Source organism: Podarcis tiliguerta (genome assembly GCF_965153285.1).
Source record: "Podarcis tiliguerta genome assembly, chromosome: 8".
Taxonomy (NCBI): Eukaryota; Metazoa; Chordata; class Lepidosauria; order Squamata; family Lacertidae; genus Podarcis; species Podarcis tiliguerta.
In genome coordinates, this window is record NC_139541.1 from 22,931,443 (window position 1) to 22,954,714 (window position 23,272).

Below are 23,272 nucleotides of genomic sequence, written 5' to 3' on the forward strand. Positions count from 1 at the left end.
CAGGTGAATCTATTTCCTTATGCAACAATGGCAGAATGAAAATCATATGCACAGAAATGGTGGTATGAGGTAGTACCTACCAAAAAATAAAAGGGCAGCTGAAATTGATAGAATATGTTGAATTGGCAAGTTTGACGTGCAAAATCAGAGATCAGAAAGACCAATTTTAAAGAAGATTGGGAAATTTGTGGAGAATACTCAGTGTAATTTATTTATTAATTTTTTTGCTGAGCACTTTGGGTCAAAAGGAAGTATTTTAAAGCAACTGCTGTTGAGACATATCATTTGGAATCTGCTAGACAGAGCCAGACAGAGGATGATGGCAAGTGGGTGTCTTGTCACCATAACATAAATCCTGGCTGTGTCCATGCTCAGATATACTTCATTTCAACATGAAGTTGCATTTATCTATGAGGAGCAGAGCCCATGATTTGAATACCCATGGGCTTAGGTAGGAATAGGACTCGTGTCAGAAGCCTTGGAGATCTTGGGCCAGGAAGTGCACACAAGTCCTCTTCCACCTTGGACTAGAACTCCCACTATTCCTGACTATTGGGTTAAGCTGGGTGGGGATGTTTGGAACTTCAGTCAGCAAACACCCGGGGTATGTAAAACTGAAGAGCCTTACATGGAGCTGGATGGTTCGGTGGCTGGACTTGAAATTCCTGAATAGGGCACCACTAATTGTGCCAACCTGACCCATAAAATTGTTCTTGGTATTCTGATGGATATCACATCTACCTGGAAGACTGTGTTCTAATTGTGAAACAGTTCATCAACCAACCTACAACCGGCTGTGTATAGATACCACTGGTGGAGTTAAACAGCAGCAAATGCTGACAGTTTAGGCTCAGTGTTTGCTTCTCACTCTTTGGAATTGAGAAATGGAGCTTCTTCAGAGCCTGCTGCTGGTGTTGATTGGAGTTATAGGGATTCCTTCCCTGTCTCTCCTCTCCTGGGTGATTTACTATGATCTTTCCAGGAGTGAAATTCCACCTGGATTTGACAGTCCATTAAAGCTTCGAGGTCTTCACTGTCTTGCCATAATGGCATTCACTGTGGTAAGTTGGGGACTGGATGAGCCTTTAGTTGAGCCAGCAGGTCCTTCTTATCTTCTTATGAGAAAGGGGATTAAGAAATGTATTATTATTATTTGAGTTAATAATACTTATCTGTAGGCACCAGGCAAAAACATTTCTATATCTTTTAAATGTGTTGTTGGTTTGCTTTGTTCTTTCATTGTGTATTTTGGGTTTTTATCTTGCATTTTTTTGCTGTGAACCACTATGAGATCCTTTCATGAAGGGCAGTATATTTATTTAATTAAAAATAATAAATAACAGTTTATATATCTAAGTAATTCATATACTGCTTTATCCAACATGCATAATGAAATCAGTAAAATCAATGAATTCACTTGACGATGCGATGAAGATATTATCACATTCAACAAGGTCTTCCTTTCATCCTATAGAAGGACACACATAGAGAAAAAAAGCCATATTTTCTTTACGTCATGGTTTCTTCAGGAAAGCACATATTGCCTCATAGGCAAGCAAGGAGATTGTGGATTGTTTCTCCAAAGCTTAGCTTGTTTGCCAGCTTCTTTTGCCTCTGTACCTTGGCGGGTGTTTAGGTTAGGGTGACCAATTCTAAGCTGACCAATTGAAATTAATCGACTTGGCTAACATGGGCTCATTCATTTCCATGGGTCTACTTTAAATAGGACTTATTTGGATACCACCCACTGTGAATAGGTTGCAAATGTGGGCACTATTTTCATGAGACTTTTCCTTTGCCCAACAGGGGAAGTGTCTTGAGCTGCTGGGTATCTGCAGACAGGTTGCCGTTATCCGCTTCCTCCAGAGTTTCTGGAATCTAAGAGCGGATCCCAGTCTCTCTTCCAAAGATCTGCATTTCGACGGGGTGCCTGTGAGGGTTTATCAGCCCAAAACACCATCTGCTGGCCCAAGGAAAGGATTTGTGTTCTTCCATGGAGGTGCTGGGATGGTTGGGAGCATCGGTAAGAGATTAAAGCTGTCAGCCTATGAACACTTACCTAGAGGCAAGCCCCATTGAACTCAAATAAGCCAATGTAGAATCCTAGAAATGTTGTGAAACCTCTATTGTCAAACCTCCAGTCAAAGAGAGCCCGCCACCTCCCAAGAGAGGCTGTTCCCTGTCAAACAACTCTTACCATCAGAAAGGTGTTCCTAATGTTTAGTTGGAATCTCCTTTCTGGGTAGAAGTGCTTCAGATATCATTGGAAGAGAGGTTTACAGGGCTGAAATACAAGAGCGTTGGTGGTAGTTCCTGAAGAGACAAGGGGCACACGTGTGCTTTGGATTTGCATATGTTAATTTATAGACATGGACCCTCTTGTTCTCATGGCTTCCCAGATCCACATCTCTAGTGGTCAATCGTCAGGGAACCGGGGAGCTGCCCTCCAGCAAGCAGCCCCTGGGGGAGGGACAGATGCCCCCCACTGCTGATACTGACTCATTCCTTTCATAAAATTCATATAACACTTGATTTCATAGAACCTCAAATAGGTTCACAAATATATATCTAATAGGTTGCTGTTCCTGATTGCTCTGCTTACCAACCCAGCCACCCTCCCACCCCTGGCCAGCCCCTCATTTCCACCTGACCAAATCCCACACCCACCCACCAAACCCACATGTGTTAATTTATACATAGTGATAATGAATACATAGGTCAACTTTCCAAAACCCGTAACCCGAAACTGGACCTCCGCCAGGTTTCCATCTCAGAAAACCAATCACAATTTTACAAGTTGGCAAATAGCAGTGCCACTTTCAGAAACACAAAGCAACAAACTTGTTATCAGAGTTCCCCAAATTGCCTGCCATCACGCCCGAAATTTCCCCATGCAGGTGAGCAGAGTGCTGTTGCAGCCAGGCTCTCTTTGTGAGCTTCCTGCTGACATCTGGTTGGCCTTGGGGAGAACACAAGGCTGGGCTGGCTGGGCCTTTGGCCTAATCCAGAATGGCTCTTTCCCATCTCTTAGGGACAATATGAGTGGTTGAGAGAACTGGACTTGAACCAAGTTTCATCTCGCAAGACCAATTGCAATGTAACAGGTTGGCAGTTAACAAGTCCCATTCAGTAGCCTTCCATTGCAACAGCCTATGAAGCAGAAACTGTGGGAGGAAGGAAGGCTAGTATTAAGTGACACATAAAGAAATTGGGAGTCAGGAGACTGGTGACGCAACCTCTGGCAAGAGCTTGCTATTACTACAGACATTCATATTTGGGGGAATGGGGCACCTGTGCCCCTCCAAGATCTTGCTTCTTGAAATACAACTCCCATGCTCCCTCACTTCAACAGCTAGGCAGATTTCTTCTAAGGTGGAGATTTGGGAGGTTCTTATAACAAGTTTGTTTATCCTGTAACGTCAAAATCTGGGTGCGAGGCTGCTCTGCCACCCAGCTCGTCAGACTAAGTCCGCGGGTCCCTGTGGAGGAAAATGAGTTCAGCTGGAGACAGGAGCAAACTGCAGAAGATCCATGTTTATTGCGCAATAAGGTTCAAGGCGAGATTGAACAGCGAGAAATGGGTGACATGAACTTTTGAAACTTCCCTCCATGTCCCAGAATACAGTGCAAAATACATCCCAGTTACATCATGAATATATTAAGAAGAGGTTGGGTTCCACAGGATTAACATATGGAGGAGGGGGGGGGAATATGCAGAGCTGGAGATATGCGTAGATAAGCACATCCTGAGTCCAGGTGATGAGAAGACAATGGTCCATGTATGCATAGTCTGCCACCTGGCATTGCCCAGAGGCAAGGCTTGGCAGAGTGATTTGACAGGATTAGGGTCTTAACACTTTGCTTGAGGGATTATGGAGGACAGGGAAGGTGTCATGGAGTTCTAGAGAAATTGAGCAAATTGGCACGTTGATTTTCTATGATTTATAGATTTTAGTCCCTTCTGTCATTGACAGTTGGAAATAAATGGATATATTGTAGCGAAGAAGGAGGTGAAGAAGACATGCCCCCTCCCTTTCCGTATCAGTCCCCCATTCGGAGATAGATTTGCATTAAAGTTCTGTAAGAACTTGCAAATCTTTTCTCCGCACCCTAGATTTCGGTGATCTTGTACTCCCCTTCCCCCATTTGCCACATTTGTACATAGTCTGGGAAGGTAGAAGAGGGCAGCGAAGGAGGGAGCAACACAGAGCAATACAATGTACGTGTGTAGATATGCGCTAAATAATGACTTGGTATCAACCGTACCAGATGTGTGGGTTTATGCAAACCTGAAAGGGACTTGCAAGCCATGCCTCTTACGGTCATTACGGTCATTTGCAAGTATAGCAGTGCAGATAGCTGGATATAGGATATTACTTAAAAAGAACATCTGTTGTATTTTGTTACTAAATTACTTGTGCCCTTCTAGCTCTTGGGAGAAACATTTTTCTATAGTGGTGTATGCCTTACATTTAGCAGGAAGGTCCACTACTGACTGGAAAAAAATCAGTTTGCCTTTTAGCCCCATCGTTTTTGTGTTTTCAGGTGCAAGCTAGCTCTTCCGTGGTCTCACACCGGCATAGTGGTACAGTAACACATCCTGTTGAATCCCCTCAGGGCTTTCATTTAACCATGTCGCCTGTCACTCATAGCTGGCACAGGTTTTGGACATATCGTGAGGGAAATGTCTTTGCCTTGGCCATTCAATGGGGTTTTATTATTGCAGGCTCTGGTCTTGCACTCATGGAAAGTTGTTCACTTGCTCTTAAGGACCAAAAGCTAGTTGCAGCCTGGATACACATGCCCAATTCTAACAGAGTCCAATTTGAATTTATCTTGCCCCATGGTTCTCAACTTTTCAAAACCAATATGTTAAACAAAACCATTCTTAAAAGGGGCACTTCTCCAAATGAGTCAATTTAACTCTATAAGGGACCATTCCTGCTACATCAAGGCATATACACGTTTCTTGTTATCAATAATAGTAATAATATGTTGGAGATGTAAGGAAAGTGAAGGGACCTTATTCCACATATGGTAGTCGTGTCCTCAAATAAATAAATAAAATTTGGGACGTGATCTACACCCCTTTTCATTTGGCATTCTAATCAAAACATCTCAAATAGTAATAAAGAGTGTTGTTTCAAAACTACCTGATAAAATATGGTTCCAAGAATAATACTTGGTTGTGGTTAGATTTCACGGGTATACGGGAAACCCAAGATTAATAAATAAATACAGAACAATTGCTACTTAAAGACAGTACTGAATCTGCAAGAGATACAGAGAAGTCATAGAAGAGATTTGAAATAGTTTTCTGGAACAGAAAGAAAGAAATAGTAAAAGGTAGTCTCTTTCCGGAATCTAAAGATAGCCTGCTCTATCGGAAAGCATGTAATATATGAGAATCCTCCATGAAAAACTTGGGGTGTAAGCCATATCCCTCTGTTGTTCATAGTTATGTACCCTACATTATACACAAACAATTACACACAGAAATTTTGTCCCCCCTTTGTGGAGATAACACACTATCATAATAACACATAATACACAAAACATACAAATCATTAATTCTACACCATATCTTGAGGCAATAATGTGATCTTGAGACAATTCTTGCTGCTTTTACATGTATTTCCAAACTTGGGCACAAGGGCATTTCTTGCCTGCCTTTGAGTCAATGGGAGGAAGTTAGCAGCCCTTCCAAACGTCGCTGAAATGTTATAGCTTTCTAAGTCCTTTCCTTCTTGGGTTGTAGTCAAAAGATAAAATGTTCTTCAAAATTCAATTGTCAGTTTCTCAAGTCTTTTATAGGAAGAAATTGTTGTGGCCACTGTGAGGCATTGGCTTAAAAAAAAAATCCTTTGAAATAGGCCTGCAAAGGGGTTGGGGGGTTGGGATCTGAAGACATAATTAGTTGTTTTTTGTTTTGTTTTGTTTTGTTTTGTTTTGTTTTGTTTTAGGAGGAAGATAATAGTCAAGAAGGGAGAGAATATTCTAAAATTTTCTTTCTTGGGAAGCTGTGAATACAAACTCATAGTTAAAAGCCTTTTATCCATTTAAATATTATAATCATTTACATTTAATTTCCTTCACTTAGTTTGGTTGTGCAAGAAATGAAGGGACAGAACCTTTGTTAATTTGAACACAATAGGCAAGTTATTAAACATTTTGCTTATGTGGGTCCGAATTCTCTTCAGTATCCTATTTGAAAGGGAAATTTTTATTTCCTGTGCAAATCTCTGTCAGGAATGCTGTTCCCACAATTTCATAGGTATATAGTACTCACAAAGCAAAACCAGATAAAGGACAAACTCAGTGGGAAAACTGTGAAAAGAATTTTGCATGTTAGATTGGGGAAACTACTGAGAGGAGCTCACAGTGGGAGTGCTTTGATATTTACCTGTGAAAAGAATTTGGCATGTTAAGATTTGAAACTTGGAAACCTCTTTACTTTTGATGGTCGAGTACTTAACCCTTTTGTCTTACGTAGCCCCTGGAGGAAAGGATACATTAAGGGTGATTTTCCTCAATGGTTCCAAGTTTTACATAAGGAAATTTGGATGAGTTTCTCCCTGCAGCCCACGCTCTCCAAAAAAAAAAAAAAAAAAAAAAAAAACTCCTCCTCCCCCCCTTCCTCTCTCTCTCTCTCTCTCTTTTTTTTAAACTGACCTAACCTCTGTGCATGTGCAGAGTTCATATTTCAGCAAAAATTTTACACCATTGAAATGTTGCATCTTTTGGCTAAATTAGAATAAAGGAAGGGAAGGGTAAGGAGTAGATTTTTTAAAAAAATAGGGTTAGATTTTAAAACAAACAAACAAACAAAAAAAAACCCTCAGCAATGCAAGTATTCACCAAAGGTAGCAGTTTTCTAAGGGATCATGTTTCCTTCAGCCCAAGCAAATGGTTGCTTCCTTTATTTACAGGAAAGGGCTATCATTTTGTGTGATTTCCCTCTGGTCATTCGCGGGACAATGCCACGCCCTTATATATGGGGAAAATGGCCAGAGAGTCAGAATTCATAAGATCTTAATATTCTCATTCATTTCAGCATTACCATTTGCAGACAAATTTTCTGCCCTTTATTTACAGGATGGTAAAGGCTGATTCTGCTTGATTATGAATTTGTATGTGCTTAAACTTTGAGTAGACTTTTAAGTCTGATTTTTAAATAATAGACAAAATGATAAACACTGTAATCACTCAAATGCCTGATATCACCAGTTCTGCTTCAAAACATCATGGCTTTCACCTCTCACCTTTTTAAAAAAACAAAGAGCAAAGTTGGGCTGAATTTCAACTCATCACATGCTTGCAGACACATGGCCCTCCACACAGCCACAAATTGGGAAAGTTGAAAGGGGCCCTGGGGTCATCTAGTCCAACCCCAAAATACAGGGTGCATAGCAAGATTTGTACTACCAAAGAGACACACACATACCTATGTACACAGACACAACTGTTTGAAGAGACCACAAGCCATGCTCCTATCATGTACTAAGGAAGAGGAAAATAAAAGCACCCAACTTTATACAGAAGCCTTTTTGCAGATCTTGAAGCTAGTTTGAGTGAAGATTGAAGTGAACGTTTTTCCTAAGATAGGGAGAGGATAGTTAAAACAGCCATAGATTTGATTTAAAAGGAATACAAAAGGGAACAATTTTTCCTGAACTTGCAGAGGAATAGTAAGCCTAATCTATGCCCCCCCCCCTTTGCAGTTTCCTTTAAAGGAAGCTTATTTGGGAGTAAATTTACCTGGCACAGAAGTAAGAAGTAAAAAACCCGAAAGAGATAGAATGAGACAAGGGGGGGCATTTTCTAAGAAAAGAGACCAGGAAGTCTTATAGAGACTGATATCAGGAGCCTTACAATAACTCTTCTGTCCAACCAAATCGAAGTTAAAACTGGACACAGATATTTTCTTAGAAGGAACACCATACTTTCATAGGAATATGCTTAATCTAATACATACACTGCATTTTAGCTTGAGAGAGCAATTGTGCTCAACTAGGCTTTTGCAGCAGAAACATTAGGTTAACTTCACATTCCAAAATAGACTGGAACACAGGTGTACTCACAAACTCAAAAGTTACAACAAAACATAATTTACCATTAGACTTAAAATCACCCTCCTCACTTAGGAAGGAGGTGGGGTAATCTTCTTTTCAGAACACAAGTAGCACATATACAGGATTTTACCACTTGGGAGGAAAACTCTCTTTTAGAGCCTCTCTCAAATAACAAACATTTGCACACTTCATTCTCATTTTTGTCTTGTTTAAGATTGATAAGGCCCAATACGGCTTTCTTAGATTTAAAATTTTGGAGCAAGCTTGCATTTTAAACTATGCAGCCTTAAGAAAGGCAGTCTGTCAGAGACAGGAGGAACAGACAACACACGTAACAGACAACATGTAACAGACAACATGTAACAGACAACATGTAAACATACATATTCTCATATATGAATTAACAGACAACACATATAACAGACAACATGTAAACATATATATTCTCATCCTTTAGTTGGTTATTGCAAGGAGTTGGGCCGCTTCCTTTGGCTTCATTAAGTGAAATTAGTAGGAAGGTCCCACATGGTTTTATGAGCCTCCTTACACCTTCAAATACACCACCAGTTAATCAAACTGGCAGGGCTCACAACGCTTGGTTGTCTGGGTACCCCTTTTTATATATGCATGCGTTGCTGTTGTTGCTTTTTGTTGTTTTTTGTTTTTGGGGGGTGTCTGGGATAGGGACAGGAGAAAGAGAGGGGTTGATTAGGATTAGGGGTAACCTGCATAGGGTTTTATTTTGGGGTTTCTCCTGTTGCTTGGCAACTTCCTATGGGGGTTTTTAACGAGCTCTAACTATCCTATTCCCTTTTCCTTATCCTTACTCACTATTCAATAATCTGGGGTTCCTTTCCACTCTGCCCGCCCAATCCTTCTGGGCTATCCTTCCTGGCAACCTCCTACCTATCGTCGCAATCTCAGGAAAAGGGGCCCTACTGGACGCCCGCACCATGCGGTGCCAGATGGGGTGATCCCTGGATAGAGTTTTGAACCGAAAATCCCCCTTGCTTTTGGAAGCAGGCTCACGCACGATACACGTGTTACGTGGCACTGACCAGTGCGGCTGGGATTGATGATAGAAAGCAAGACCACTTCCTGCCCCCTTTGCCAGGACGCTAGGGAAGATCGGAAAGAGAGCTCCAACCCCTTGCTTTCAACTGGGGATGCCCGTTGCGGGGAGTCGGCTATTTTTCAAGTCGGGTCTCTCCGTCTTACGCTCGGGCTCCCAATTGGTGCGGCTGGCTGGAGATTTTAAGAGAAAGAGATAGAGCTCAGGACCCCCTTTCGGGTTGAGCAGCGGTCCACGGTCTCTCTCACTAACCGGACCAAGAGAAAGGTGAGAAGAACGATAGAGAGGAGGGCAGAGAATTTGGTTGCCAGGAGACTTCCACCCCCTTCCCACCAGTGCACTTGATTTCCCTTATACTCACGCGTCTTCAATTATGATCCCTGGATTGATGAATAAGCCGGCTGGATCCCTCTTTGCTCCCCGGCTGAACTCCTGGGGCTTTCGATTACCGCCTGGAAGATGGCCGGGGGTCCAAAGGATCTTCCCAGGCAAAATGGCCCGGAGCCGGCTGAAGATTTCGGGGCCCCCGGTCAGCAACGCAGGAGAACCTCCAGTCCCTGTTCGGGCGCCATCCTGTAACGTCAAAATCTGGGTGCGAGGCTGCTCTGCCACCCAGCTCGTCAGACTAAGTCCGCGGGTCCCTGTGGAGGAAAATGAGTTCAGCCGGAGACAGGAGCAAACTGCAGAAGATCCATGTTTATTGCGCAATAAGGTTCAAGGCGAGATTGAACAGCGAGAAATGGGTGACATGAACTTTTGAAACTTCCCACCATGTCCCAGAATACAGTGCAAAATACATCCCAGTTACATCATGAATATATTAAGAAGAGGTTGGGTTCCACAGGATTAACATATGGAGGAGGGGGGGGGGAATATGCAGAGCTGGAGATATGCGTAGATAAGCACATCCTGAGTCCAGGTGATGAGAAGACAATGGTCCATGTATGCATAGTCTGCCACCTGGCATTGCCCAGAGGCAAGGCTTGGCAGAGTGATTTGACAGGATTAGGGTCTTAACACTTTGCTTGAGGGATTATGGAGGACAGGGAAGGTGTCATGGAGTTCTAGAGAAATTGAGCAAATTGGCACGTTGATTTTCTATGATTTATAGATTTTAGTCCCTTCTGTCATTGACAGTTGGAAATAAATGGATATATTGTAGCGAAGAAGGAGGTGAAGAAGACATGCCCCCCCCCTTTCCGTATCAATCCTATCTCTGAAAATTGAAATAGGTTTGCAAATGTGAATACAAACGATAACATGTTAAGTAAATGAGAGCTTGCAACTCATGGATCTGTGTGTAATGATCTCAGGCAGACAAACAGCTCCGGTAAGAATTAATGAGCCTCTGGAAGATTTATGTACGTTTATTTACAGTTCAAAATCACAGGATGTGGCAAATGCCTGTCATTCTCCGATACGAGTTTCCGTTTCTCAGACAGCACAAAGGGAGACAAGATCTGGTCCTTCCCCTTCCCCCCTTACTTAGCATTTTCACATTCTCCTCCATCCTGCTGTGAGGAGAATTTGGGCATCCTCCCCCCTTGCTGTCTTGCGAAGATTTCTCTGAGAGCTCTACTCTAGTAACCTCTTCCAGGGCATCTCCCCCCACATTCTGAAGCAGCAAACTGCCTGCCTTTGTTACTCTGCCAGGTGGATATATTTTTGAGGGGAGAGGTTGTAATTTGATTCATTTTGTTTTTATATGGGAACCTATTTATTTTGCATCTTGTGAAGCAATATGTGAACCCAAAGTCAGTTTCTGACACTTACAACGCAGCACACTAGCAATGGGATGTGCAAGATGCGTAAAAAGGCTTAGGTCAGTGAATATTGCAAGTACCAATATCTTATGTAAGGGAAGATTTCTTTGCAAAAATGTGCTTTTTAAGGCAAGGTTGGAGGCAGCAGTGCTTCTGCCTAGCAGTTGCTGGAAACCCTGGGCAGGTAGAGAACGGAATGTAAGTGTGGAAAAATGAGAAAGGATTCATTCATTCCTGCCTGTGATTCCTGGGAGAGGCAGTCTCACAGCATGTAGAGCAGGAGTAGCCAATCTAAGGCCTGTGGGCTGGATGTGGCCCAATATCCGGCCCACTGACGGTCTGGGAATATGCGTGTTTTTACATGAGTAGAATGTGTCCTTTTATTTAAAATGCATCTCTGGGTTATTTGTGGGGCATAGGAATTCATTCATCCCCCCTCCCATATAGTCTGGCCCACCACATGGTCTGAGGGATGGTGGACCGGCCCACGGCTGAAAAAGATTGCTGACCCCTGATGTAGAGCAATGGAAACCAAAGGTGTCATCCTTCGGGTTCTGCTGTGACTTATGTCCATGCATTTCAGTGGGACTTCTGTGAATGAATCACCCCTGGGTTGTGAAACAGCTTCCTTTCTTTAGGTATATCTTCCACATAATTGTTTCCCAATTTTGAATTCCCTCCCAACTTGCTAGCATTCTACGATGATGTCTGCAGCAAGATTGCCAAGGAGAGTGATTCAGTGGTTGTGTCTGTTGGGTAAGTAAACACAACCACATGGCCTTTCGTAGGGAAAGAGTGTAGGGGCCCAGCATGCTGCTGTATTTCAGGCTGGCATCCCTGGCCATATTCCCTGCAGGAGAAAGAGGCTCCCCACGAAAGCTGTCAACATTCTGTTCTGTGATTGAAAATCAGAGCTTCATGTGCTGAAGACATGAACACGCTCGCTTCTGTGGGGGGACTATGAACTGGGCATAAGGCCTTGCACAGCACCCCTAACCCCTAAAATTTATCAGCAGTTTAGTGTGAAATTTCCCTAAGAAACATGTTTACTTTGTATGGATTACAAGCAATTTGCTCTATTATATTGCATTTCTATATTATATTCACTAATATATGCATTTTATGAACATTTCCTCTTCCATTTTCCTTTTAGTACACATTAGTTGGCTGGAGATCTGCACTGCTAATGATGTTCTAGGCTGAATCAACAGAATTATAGTGTCCGGATCAAGAGAAGTAATAGTTCCACTCCATTTTGCCTTTACCAGGAGAACTGTGTCCAGTTTTGGGCGCTACAATTTAATTAGGATAATTGATAAGCTGGAATTTGTGCAGAGGAAGGAGATTGGGCTGATCAAGGGTATGGAAACAAAGGTGACAGCAAACACTACAAAAAACTCAGTAGAGGCAATTAGAATAAGATCTATGATTTGATCAACTTTTGAAGATTCCTCTGCTTAAAATATATATAAAGGAAAGCTTATTAGTTCACATATTTTATCGATTCTGTCATTTATATTGATGTAAACCTGCAAAAATGGGCCACCTTGGGTCACCAGAACTGTCTGGTGACTAGTAGCATGTTCTTATGCTGCGCAAAATGCCCGGCTATGGGGTTGTCATGGAGCTGCCTAAGTATTTTGGCCCTCAATGCCTCTCCTGATGCATACAGTGCCCCTTTGTAGTACAAGAGCCCTCCTTTTTCCTCAACCCCCCCCATTTCCCCCCTTTCCATCTCTGTTCTTCCTAATTTAGTCTGAGCAAACTCATCGTGTCTGGTGAGCCCAACCAGTTCTTGCTCCCCTACCAGTGCTCCCCCACATGACCATCGGTCTTCTGGGAACATGGGCCTGGCCACATGATGTCCTTCCCATTCCATTTTCTGGAAAGTGCACCCACCCTCGCATTTCTCCCCCCTCCAGGAACGTATTGTATCTCAAAGTGATACTGTGAGAATGTCTGCGACCACCGGACCTGTCTCTGGTTGAGCACACGCACTGTCCGCCAGTATTCCAGGTTCTTGTGGTCCGTTCGGACCTGGATCTGGTGGTGCGCCCCAATCAAAAAGTGTCTCCACTGCCAAAAGGCCACATAAATGGCCAGCAATTCTTTGTCATAAACAGTGTAATGTTGCTCTGACTTGCTCAGTTTCCTGGAGAAAAACGCACAAGGTCTGCAGTCCTCCCCTGATCCTTGTTGCAACAGTACTGCTCCGATGGCCCAGTCTGAAGCATCCGTCTCCACTCTCAGTGGCTTCCCAGGATCCACATTCAGGAGCTGCTCCTCAGAGGCGAAAGCCTTCTTTAAACTTTCAAAGGACTGCTGCATTTCCTTGGTCCACGCAAACTTCTTCTTGTCGCTGAGACAATCCGTTATGGGTGCTGTCAAGTGAGCAAAGTTCTTGATGAACTTCCTGTAGAAGTTGCGGAAACCTAGGAGCCTCTGCACATTCTTCTTTGTTTTGGGGCTCTTCCATTCCAGCACTGCTTTCACCTCCGGGTCCATGGCCAACCCCTTGTCTGACAGTCGGTACCCCAGGAACTCCACCTCTCGAGCATGGAATAGGCATTTCTCCAGCTTGACCTACAAATGATGTTGTTCTTCAATCTCTCTAGCACCTGCCTGACATCTTTCACGTGCTGTGCTTCATTTTTCAGAGAAGATCAAAACGTCCTCCAAAAAGGCCACACAATTCTTGTACAGCAGGGGCCCCAACACGAGGCTTGAAAGCAGGCGGATCCCGATTGCAAATCCAAATGGCATGACGAGATACTCAAACGCCCTCAGGGGGCTGAAAATGGTCGTCTTCCATTCGTCCCCCTCTCTCACTCTAATCAGATTGTACGCTTTCCTTAGGTCCAGTTTGGCAAAAAAAATTCCCCTCCCTCGCACGCGTCAAAACATCGTCAATTCTGGGCATGGGGGAAGGCTACGGGTTCAGTTACCTTATTCAAGAGGCGATAATCCACTACAAGGCGATGCTGATTCGTTGTTTTCTTACCCACAAAGAATACTGGGCTCCCCCCTACTGCCTTCGATCCCCTTATGAAACGCCTCTTTAAGTTCTTGTCAATAAACTCCCTCAACTCTTGCATCTCCTGGTCATACATGGTAAATACATGGAATACAGCTTACCCACCGCCAACTGGGGCCCCAGAAGCAGGTTGATTTGGCAGCAATAGGACCTGGGGGGGCAGCTTGTCAGCCTCTCTCTCGCTGAACACTTCCTTCAAATCTGCATATTGTGGTGGCACGCACCCCTTCTCCTCCAGAGTCACCCCAGCAACCCTGGCCGTAGTCATTCTTGGTTCCTTCCCCGCCAGGCAGTGTTCCAAGCAGTGAGCCAACCCAAAGGTGAGGGAACGTTGATGCCACGACATCACTGGGTCATGGAGTGCCAACCAACTCATTCCCAGTATGATGGGGGGTCCTGTCAGTGTGGCCATGTGAAAGGCAGACTGTGGGAAGTCCCTGTAGGCATCTCATGAATGCGGTTGCCATGGAACTGCTCTCCTCTGGCCTCCCGCCTTTCCTAAGCCCACGCTTCCTGCCACACTCCAATCGCTAACACCGTTTTAGTTAGCTCATCCATGGACCGTGGGCGGGGGGCTCTGTATAATTCATCCTTTACTTCGGGATTCAAACCTGCCTCAAACAGAGCTTGCAGGGGTTCGGAGTCTAGGTCCCAGCCTAGCTCGTGCACTAACATCGCAAAATGCGACCAGTATCTCCTGATGGTCAGAGACCCCTGTTTGCAACTCAGCAGCTTCCTTCGTGTCACACTTCCTTCCGCCTCGCTGGAGAGCATAGCATCCATCGCCTGATAAAATTTCTCCAGGTCTTTCAAAGCATCGCTCCCCGCTGCTATGGGCGGCCTAATCCATTCTCTAGCCCCGCCCTCAAGGTGTTCGATTACAAACACAACTTTCTCTTGGTCGCTAGCAAGCTCCCCTTCTTGTAATTCCAACGCGTATTGTATATCTGTCTGGAACGAGTTTTAATCTTGGGGCTTTCCTCCAAACTTATGCACTAGCCCTTCCTTCCAATCGGGGTGGCTCTGGCCTGACCATCCTGTGCTCGCCTCTCCTCCAGCCAGGCTGACAGTGGAGCAATGTGCGCCTCAAGGTCTCAGTTCCTCTCAATTAGCCCTTGCACCATAGCTTCCTGCTCCATCTCCGCGGCTGGTCCGGTCTGGCTCATCATGCTGTCTTCACACATCTACCCTCGAGCAACGTCAGGGACTCTCAGATTGCTTTAAGGGTATCAGGGGGTTGCTCGAGAGCAATCAGGGAAATACCTCCCTGGTCTGTTGTAAAGCCTTGTTATTGGTGCCAAAAAAAAAAAAAAAAACCCTTCACCATGCAGAGCGCCACTATTCCATGGCTCACTCATTCACTGGCAGATTCTGAGAGTGGGCGGTCCTTAAACCTTCCTCAACAGAGTAGTTTTTTGACGCCCAGTCTGCACTTCCCCTCTCTGCGCGGAAGCCTACTGCGCAAGGAGGGCGTGGTAACGGGGGACCTCTCTCCTCCCCGCTTTGCTCAGGCAAGGTGTCCTGGCACTGCCTCACCTCTTGCAAGCCCTGCAGCTCCTTTCCACTAGAGGCGTGGCTACTCTCCTCCTCTGAGGAGGTCTGCTTCCCACAATCTTTGATGGCTCTCTGTAATCCATCTGGCTTTTCCCCTCTCGCCCCTGAGCTGATGGCAGTTCCCTGACAGCGTCAAACCACTGGGTTTGTTCCTCAGCCAGTGTGGTGTAGTGGTTAAGAGCGGTAGATTCATAATCTGGGGAACCGGGTTCATGTCTTTGCTCCTCCACATGCAGCTGCTGGGTGACCTTGGGCTAGTCACGCTTTTCTGAATTCTCTCAGCCCCACTCACCTCACAGAGTGTTTGTGGGGGGGGGGGGAGGGAAAGCAGAATGTTAGCCGCTTTGAGACTCCTTCTGGTAGTGATAAAGCGGGATATCAAATCCAAACTCCTCCTCCTCCTCCTCTTCTTCTTCTTCTTCTTCTTCTTCTTCTTCTTCTTCTTCTTCTTCCTAGAAGGTAGTTTCAGAACTTGAGCAAAATCCTGTGGCTCTGTACAATTAACATGACACACTTTTGTTGCACCAAAAGTCAATTTTTCAGGGGGAATACCCTTGGTAGTTCGTGTGGACCCCCTATGAATAACCACTGGGCTTTCCTTCTCTTGTCGCTCCTCCAGTTCATCATTTTGTTGTTCATCTGATTCACTCCTTGTGGCACTTTGCAAAGTGTCAGTGTCTGAGGGCAAATTTTCCCCACTTTCTAACCTTTCCTCAGCAGCTGCCTGCCTGAAAGGCTCCTGTGGCTGTACTGAGAGAGGAATTAAAATACTAGGATTGTCATGAACCTGTTCCCACCTATCCTGTTCAGCAAATTCAGCATTTTGTGAAATGACTACTCGGCCACGTCCCAAAGCACAACGATAATGCCTGCTAGAATAGCCCTGATAGCCAATGAAATGTAGCTTTCTGGTTTTAGGCTCACCTTTGCGTCACAGAGACCTGGGGATATGAACAAAAGCCCAACTCCCCCACACATGTAAACCTGCGCAATACGGTTCCTTCCCAAAAAGCATTCTGTAGGGAATATCACCCGTGTCAGTAGTGAAAGTACGGTTCACTAAAAAATTGGCAGTCAAGAGAGCTTCTCCCCAGAGCTTTGCATCATTTTGCAATCCAGCATCAGTTAACAACTGTCCTTTACAATTTGTATGACACCCACATGTCTCTCTGCAACTCCATTTTGCCAGGGACTATTTGGACATGTGAGACGATGCATTATTCCATGGCATTTAAGCCATGCCTGGAAATGTTTACTTACAAGCCATGCACAATTTTTGTAGAAGCAATTACCTTGCCCTGCTTCTTAATCAAACATTCATCACCCCCAAAAATAAATTCAAAACCAACATTGGTAAGGCACAAAATTGACAATAAAGAAAATTCTAGTTCTTCAACAAACAACACATCCCTCAATTCTGCATCTAGGCATGGCAAATAATAATAAATAATAATAATAATAATAATAATAATAATAATAATAATAATAATAATAATTTATTATTTGTACCCCGCCCATCTGGCTGGGTTTCCCCAGCCACTCTGGACGGCTTCCAACAAAGATGAAAAATACACTAAAATGTCACATATTAAAAACTTCCCTGAACAGGGCTGCCTTCAGATGTCTTCTGAATGTCAGATAGTTGTTTATCGCTTTGACATCTGATGGGAGGGCGTTCCACAGGGCGGGCGCCACTACCGAGAAGGCCCTCTGCCTGGTTCCCTGTAACTTGGCCTCTCGCAGTGAGGGAACCACCAGAAGGCCCTCAGAGCTGGACCTCAGTGTCCGGGCAGAATGATGGGGGTGGAGACGCTCCTTCAGATATACTGGACCGAGGCTGTTTATAACACGTACCTATACCTGATAATGGACAATGCCGTCCACCAGCAAGACAAATGCTGTCCTTGCCTTTTGGCAATTGGCTGAGTGTTGCAAAGCAGTCAGGGCTGTTCATTATGATTCTGGCAGAGCCAGAGTCCAAAATGTAGCTGTCTGGAGAAATTTTTCTTTTCTTACGGCTGCCGAGACGAAATGTGTCTGCTTTTCTGTCTCATGTGGATCGCTCGCTTTTCCTGGGTTTTTCACACAGCAGTCTTTCCTCATGTGCCCGAGATTGCCACACTGATAGCATATCTTTGCCAACATGGCACAATCAGTGGAGCGTTCTTTGGTCCCATCTCCTCCTGAGAATCTGGGTTTCTGGTTAGCAGGGCAACTCAAACTCCTCTGGTCTGCCTTCTCACTCAGCTTTTCCACACACTTTTCAGTTTCCTCCTGTAGACGGGTTGTTACATACGCCATCGATAAATTGTCTTGCCTCATGCTTTCAAGAGAGGCTATCACAATATTAAAGCTTGATGGGAGACTGGATAGCAGGATATAGACTTGATCCAGGTCTGGAAATCTTTTACCTCTCCTTTGCAACTGGAGGAATAACATGGGCAAAGTCTGAAGGTGTGTGGTTAAACATCCACCTTCAGGTAGCACAGTTCTGTACAGTCTCCTAGTTAGTCCAATTATTGAACCAGCACTGTCAGACAGGTGTATCTGACGTAGACGATCCCAATATTCTTTGGCAGAGTCCAAATCTGCAATGTGCAGGACTTGTGCGCTCTGGCTCTATCATCCTCTTCACGTTTCTGCTCAGAGGGTTGTGGATTCAAACCAGTTTCCACACAGTGCCAAATTCTATCACATTTTAGAACCAGTTCAAGCTTGAGAGCCCAAGTCAGGTAGTTCTTACCATTCAGACATTCCATCTGGGCAGTGTTGCCAAGATTAACAATAAACTGCGCAGGTTGCTGAGCTGACATGGCTTCTGCTCCTTGCTGCACCGGGTTTGCTTTTCAACATAAATCCTGGCTGTGTCCATGCTCAGATATACTTCATTTCAACATGAAGTTGCATTTATCTATGAGGAGCAGAGCCCATGATTTGAATACCCATGGGCTTAGGTAGGAATAGGACTCGTGTTGGAAGCCTTGGAGATCTTAGGCCAGGAAGTGCACACAAGTCCTCTTCCACCTTGGACTAAAACTCCCACTATTCCTGACTATTGGGTTAAGCTGGGTGGGGATGTTTGGAACTTCAGTCCAAAACTGAAGAGCCTTACATGGAGCTGGATGGTTCGGTGGCTGGACTTGAAATTCCTGAATAGGGCACCACTAATTGTGCCAACCTGACCCATAAAATTGTTCTTGGTGTTCTGATGGATATCACATCTACCTGGAAGACTGTGTTCTAATTGTGAAACAGTTCATCAACCAACCTACAACCGGCTGTGTATAGATACCACTGGTGGAGTTAAACAGCAGCAAATGCTGACAGTTTAGGCTCAGTGTTTGCTTCTCACTCTTTGGAATTGAGAAATGGAGCTTCTTCAGAGCCTGCTGCTGGCATTGATTGGAGTTATAGGGATTCCTTCCCTGTCTCTCCTCTCCTGGGCGATTTACTATGATCTTTCCAGGAGTGAAATTCCACCTGGATTTGACAGTCCATTAAAGCTTCGAGGTCTTCACTGTCTTGCCATAATGGCATTCACTGTGGTAAGTTGGGGACTGGATGAGCCTTTAGTTGAGCCAGCAGGTCCTTCTTATCTTCTTATGAGAAAGGTGATTAAGAAATGTATTATTATTATTGGAGTTAATAATACTTATCTGTAGGTACCAGGCAAAAACATTTCTATATCTTTTAAAGGTGTTGTTGGTTTGCTTTGTTCTTTCATTGTGTATTTTGGGTTTTTATCTTGCATTTTTTTGCTGTGAACCACCATGAGATCCTTTCATGAAGGGCAGTATATTTATTGAATTAAAAATAATAAATAACAGTTTATATATCTAAGTAATTCATATACTGCTTTATCCAACATGCATAATGAAATCAGTAAAATCAATGAATTCACTTGACGATGCGATGAAGATATTATCACATTCAACAAGGTCTTCCTTTCATCCTATAGAAGGACACACATAGAGAAAAAAAGCCATATTTTCTTTACGTCATGGTTTCTTCAGGAAAGCACATATTGCCTCATAGGCAAGCAAGGAGATTGTGGATTGTTTCTCCAAAGCTTAGCTTGTTTGCCAGTTTCTTTTGCCTCTGTACCTTGGTGGGTGTTTAGGTTAGGGTGACCAATTCAAAGCTGACCAAAGATCTGCATTTCGATGGGGTGCCTGTGAGGGTTTATCAGCCCAAAACACCATCTGCTGGCCCAAGGAAAGGATTTGTGTTCTTCCATGGAGGTGCTGGGATGGTTGGGAGCATTGGTAAGAGATTAAAGCTGTGAGCCTATGAACACTTACCTAGAGGCAAGCCCCATTGAACTCAATAAGCCCATGTAGAATCCTAGAAATGTTGTGAAACCTCTATTGTCAAACCTCCAGTCAAAGAGAGCCCGCCACCTCCCAAGAGAGGCTGTTCCCTGTCAAACAACTCTTACCATCAGAAAGGTGTTCCTAATGTTTAGTTGGAATCTCCTTTCTGGGTAGAAGTGCTTCAGATATCATTGGAAGAGAGGTTTACAGGGCTGAAATACAAGAGCGTTGGTGGTAGTTCCTGAAGAGACAAGGGGCACACGTGTGCTTTGGATTTGCATATGTTAATTTATAGACATGGACCCTCTCTTGTTCTCATGGCTTCCCAGATCCACATCTCTAGTGGTCAATCGTCAGAGAACCGGGGAGCTGCCCTCCAGCAAGCAGCCCCTGGGGGAGGGACAGATGCCCCCCACTGCTGATACTGACTCATTCCTTTCATAAAATTCATATAACACTTGATTTCATAGAACCTCAAATAGGTTCACAAATATGTATCTAATAGGTTGCTGTTCCTGATTGCTCTGCTTACCAACCCAGCCACCCTCCCACCCCTGGCCACCCCCTCATTTACACCTCATTACACCTGACCAAATTCCACACCCACCCACCAAACCCACATGTGTTAATTTATACATAGTGATAATTAATACATAGGTCAACTTTCCAAAACCTGTAACCCGAAACTGGACCTCCGCCAGGTTTCCATCTCAGAAAACCAATCACAATTTTACAAGTTGGCAAATAGCAGTGCCACTTTCAGAAACACAAAGCAACAAACTTGTTATCAGAGTTCCCCAAATTGCCTGCCATCACGCCCGAAATTTCCCCATGCAGGTGAGCAGAGTGCTGTTGCAGCCAGGCTCTCTTTGTGGGCTTCCTGCTGACATCTGGTTGGCCTTGGGGAGAACACAAGGCTGGGCTGGCTGGGCCTTTGGCCTAATCCAGAATGGCTCTTTCCCATCTCTTAGGGACAATATGAGTGGTTGAGAGAACTGGACTTGAACCAAGTTTCATCTCGCAAGACCAATTGCAATGTAACAGGTTGGCAGTTAACAAGTCCCATTCAGTAGCTTTCCATTGCAACAGCCTATGAAGCAGGAACTGTGGGAGGAAGGAAGGCTAGGATTAAGTGACATATGAAGAAATTGGGAGTCAGGAGACTGGTGACACAACCTCTTGCAAGAGCTTGCTATCACTACAGACATTCATATTTGGGGGAATGGGGCACCTGTGCCCCTCCAAGATCTTGCTTCCTGAAATACAACTCCCATGCTCCCTCACTTCAACAGCTAGGCAGATTTCTTCTAAGGTGGAGATTTGGGAGGTTCTTATAACAAGTTTGTTTATCCTATCTCTGAAAATTGAAATAGGTTGAAAAATTGAAAAATGTGCTTTTTAAGGTAAGGTTGGAGGCAGCAGTGCTTCTGCTTAGCAGTTGCTGGAAACCCTGGGCAGGTAGAGAACGGAAGGTAAGTGTGGAAAAATGAGAAAGGATTCATTCATTCCTGCCTGTGACTCCTGGGAGTGGCAGTCTCACAGCATGTAGAGCAGGGGTAGCCAACCTAAGGCCTGTGGGCTGGATGTGGCCCAATCACTTTCTCAATCCGGCCCATTGACGGTCTGGGAATAAGCGTGTTTTTACATGAGTAGAATGTGTCCTTTTATTTAAAATGCATCTCTGGGTTATTTGTGGGGCATAGGAATTCATTCATACCCCCTCCCATATAGTCTGGCCCACCACATGGTCTGAGGGACGGTGGACCGGCCCACGGTTGAAAAAGGTTAGTGACCCCTGATGTAGAGCAATGGAAGTTGGGTGAGTAAACACAACCACATGGCCTTTCGTAGGGAAAGAGTGTAGGGGCCCAGCATGCTGCTGTATTGCAGGCTGGCATCCCTGGCCATATTCCCTGCAGGAGAAAGAGGCTCCCCACGAAAGCTGTCAACATTCTGTTCTGTGATTGAAAATCAGAGCTTCATGTGCTGAAGACATGAACACGCTCGCTTCTGTGGGGGGACTATGAACTGGGCATAAGGCCTTGCACAACACCTCTAACCAGGGCCTCCAGATCAGCCTCAACTTGGAGACCACCCAACCCAGATCCAGCCTGGAAGCAATCCGGGAGTGGGGCTAAATTTCAGTTAGGGCTTCTAAACATATAATCAGGAAGAGACTGTGAAAGGCCCCCTGCATCTAAACAGAGGAACGAGGGAAAGTTGCAAGTGGCAAATGGTCTTCCATCAGCTGGATCCAATCCTGCAGGGTTCTGCTTCCCCAGCCTTCCCTACACTCTTTTGCTAGCTGGTAAAGTCAGTTTTTTAAGGGCATAAGCCAGCTGACTGTCTCCTGCATTGTATCTGCTACAACTGATCCAGCAGGCTCTTCTTGTAATTCTAGGTGATCATGAATGTGTTTGGAAAAGATTCTGGAAGCTTACCTCTTTAATTCTGTTTTATTCTACAGCTACCGCCTGTCTCCTGAGCATCTTCCTCCCGCTCAGTACAGGGACTGCCTTGCTGCTACCATACACTTAATTCAAAATGCAGCTTCCCATGGGGTGGATCCTTCCAAGATCATTGTTGGTGGCGACAGTTCTGGGGGCAATTATGCTTGTATTGTGGCCCAAAAATTGGTGGAGAGAACAGACATTCCAAAGCTACGGGCTCAAGTGCTCATCTATCCTAGTACACAGGCTATGGACTACAACCTGCCTTCCTATCAGCAGAACAGTTCAATGCCCATCCTGTTCCGGGAAGCTGTTGTTTACTTTGGATTGAAGTATATTGGAAAGGACGCTTCTTTGTTAGGCCAGGTCCTGAAGGGCTCTCATGTGCCAGATTCAATGAGGCTGAAATATGGGAAGTGGGTGAGTCCAGACAACCTTCCAGAGAGATTTAAGGGGAGAGGCTACAAACAAGTCCCACTTGCTCCTTGTGAACCTGACATCTATAGGCAATTGGCAGAGCCTTTAGTAGTCCATTCTTGCCTTTTTGCTGAGGACACTGTCATCCAGAAGCTTCCTGAAACCCTAATTGTGAGCTGCGAGTACGACGTAGTACGAGACGACGCACTGCTGTACAAGAAACGTCTGGAGGACAATTGGGTGAAAGTCAGCTGGTTCCATGTTGAGAACGGGTTTCATGGGATGATAAACTTCTTCAAAGGATGCATCTTTGCATTCCCTGGTGCAGTTGAATTAATGGACAGCATCGTAGACTTTGTCAAAAACTTATGAGAGGAAATCTCTTGAATTTGTGAGTCATTCATAAAGAGGGGAGAATCTGCCAATGTCAGCTTCTGATAGTTTCTGATTTTCACAATCTTCTGTTCAGTTCTCTATGATTCTGTAGAAATATGTGGTTCTTGGGGGCAGCGGGGAATTCCTCATGAAAATTCACCAGCACTTTAGTGTGAAATTTCAGCAAGAAACATGGTTACTTCATATGGATTACAAACAATT

General features: G+C 44.6%; 1 protein-coding gene across 1 annotated transcript; it reads left to right on the forward strand.

Moving 5' to 3' along the window:
- Positions 1 to 278: 278 nt before the first annotated feature.
- Positions 279 to 23,100, forward strand: LOC310682904 (arylacetamide deacetylase-like 3). The gene is made up of 4 exons (XM_083452231.1): positions 279 to 1,061; positions 1,807 to 2,023; positions 11,600 to 11,663; positions 22,276 to 23,100. The coding sequence occupies exons 1-4, from the start codon at positions 885 to 887 to the stop codon at positions 23,045 to 23,047; spliced, it is 1,230 nt and encodes a 409-aa protein (XP_083308357.1). The 5' UTR covers positions 279 to 884; the 3' UTR covers positions 23,048 to 23,100.
- The last annotated feature ends 172 nt before the right edge of the window (positions 23,101 to 23,272 follow it).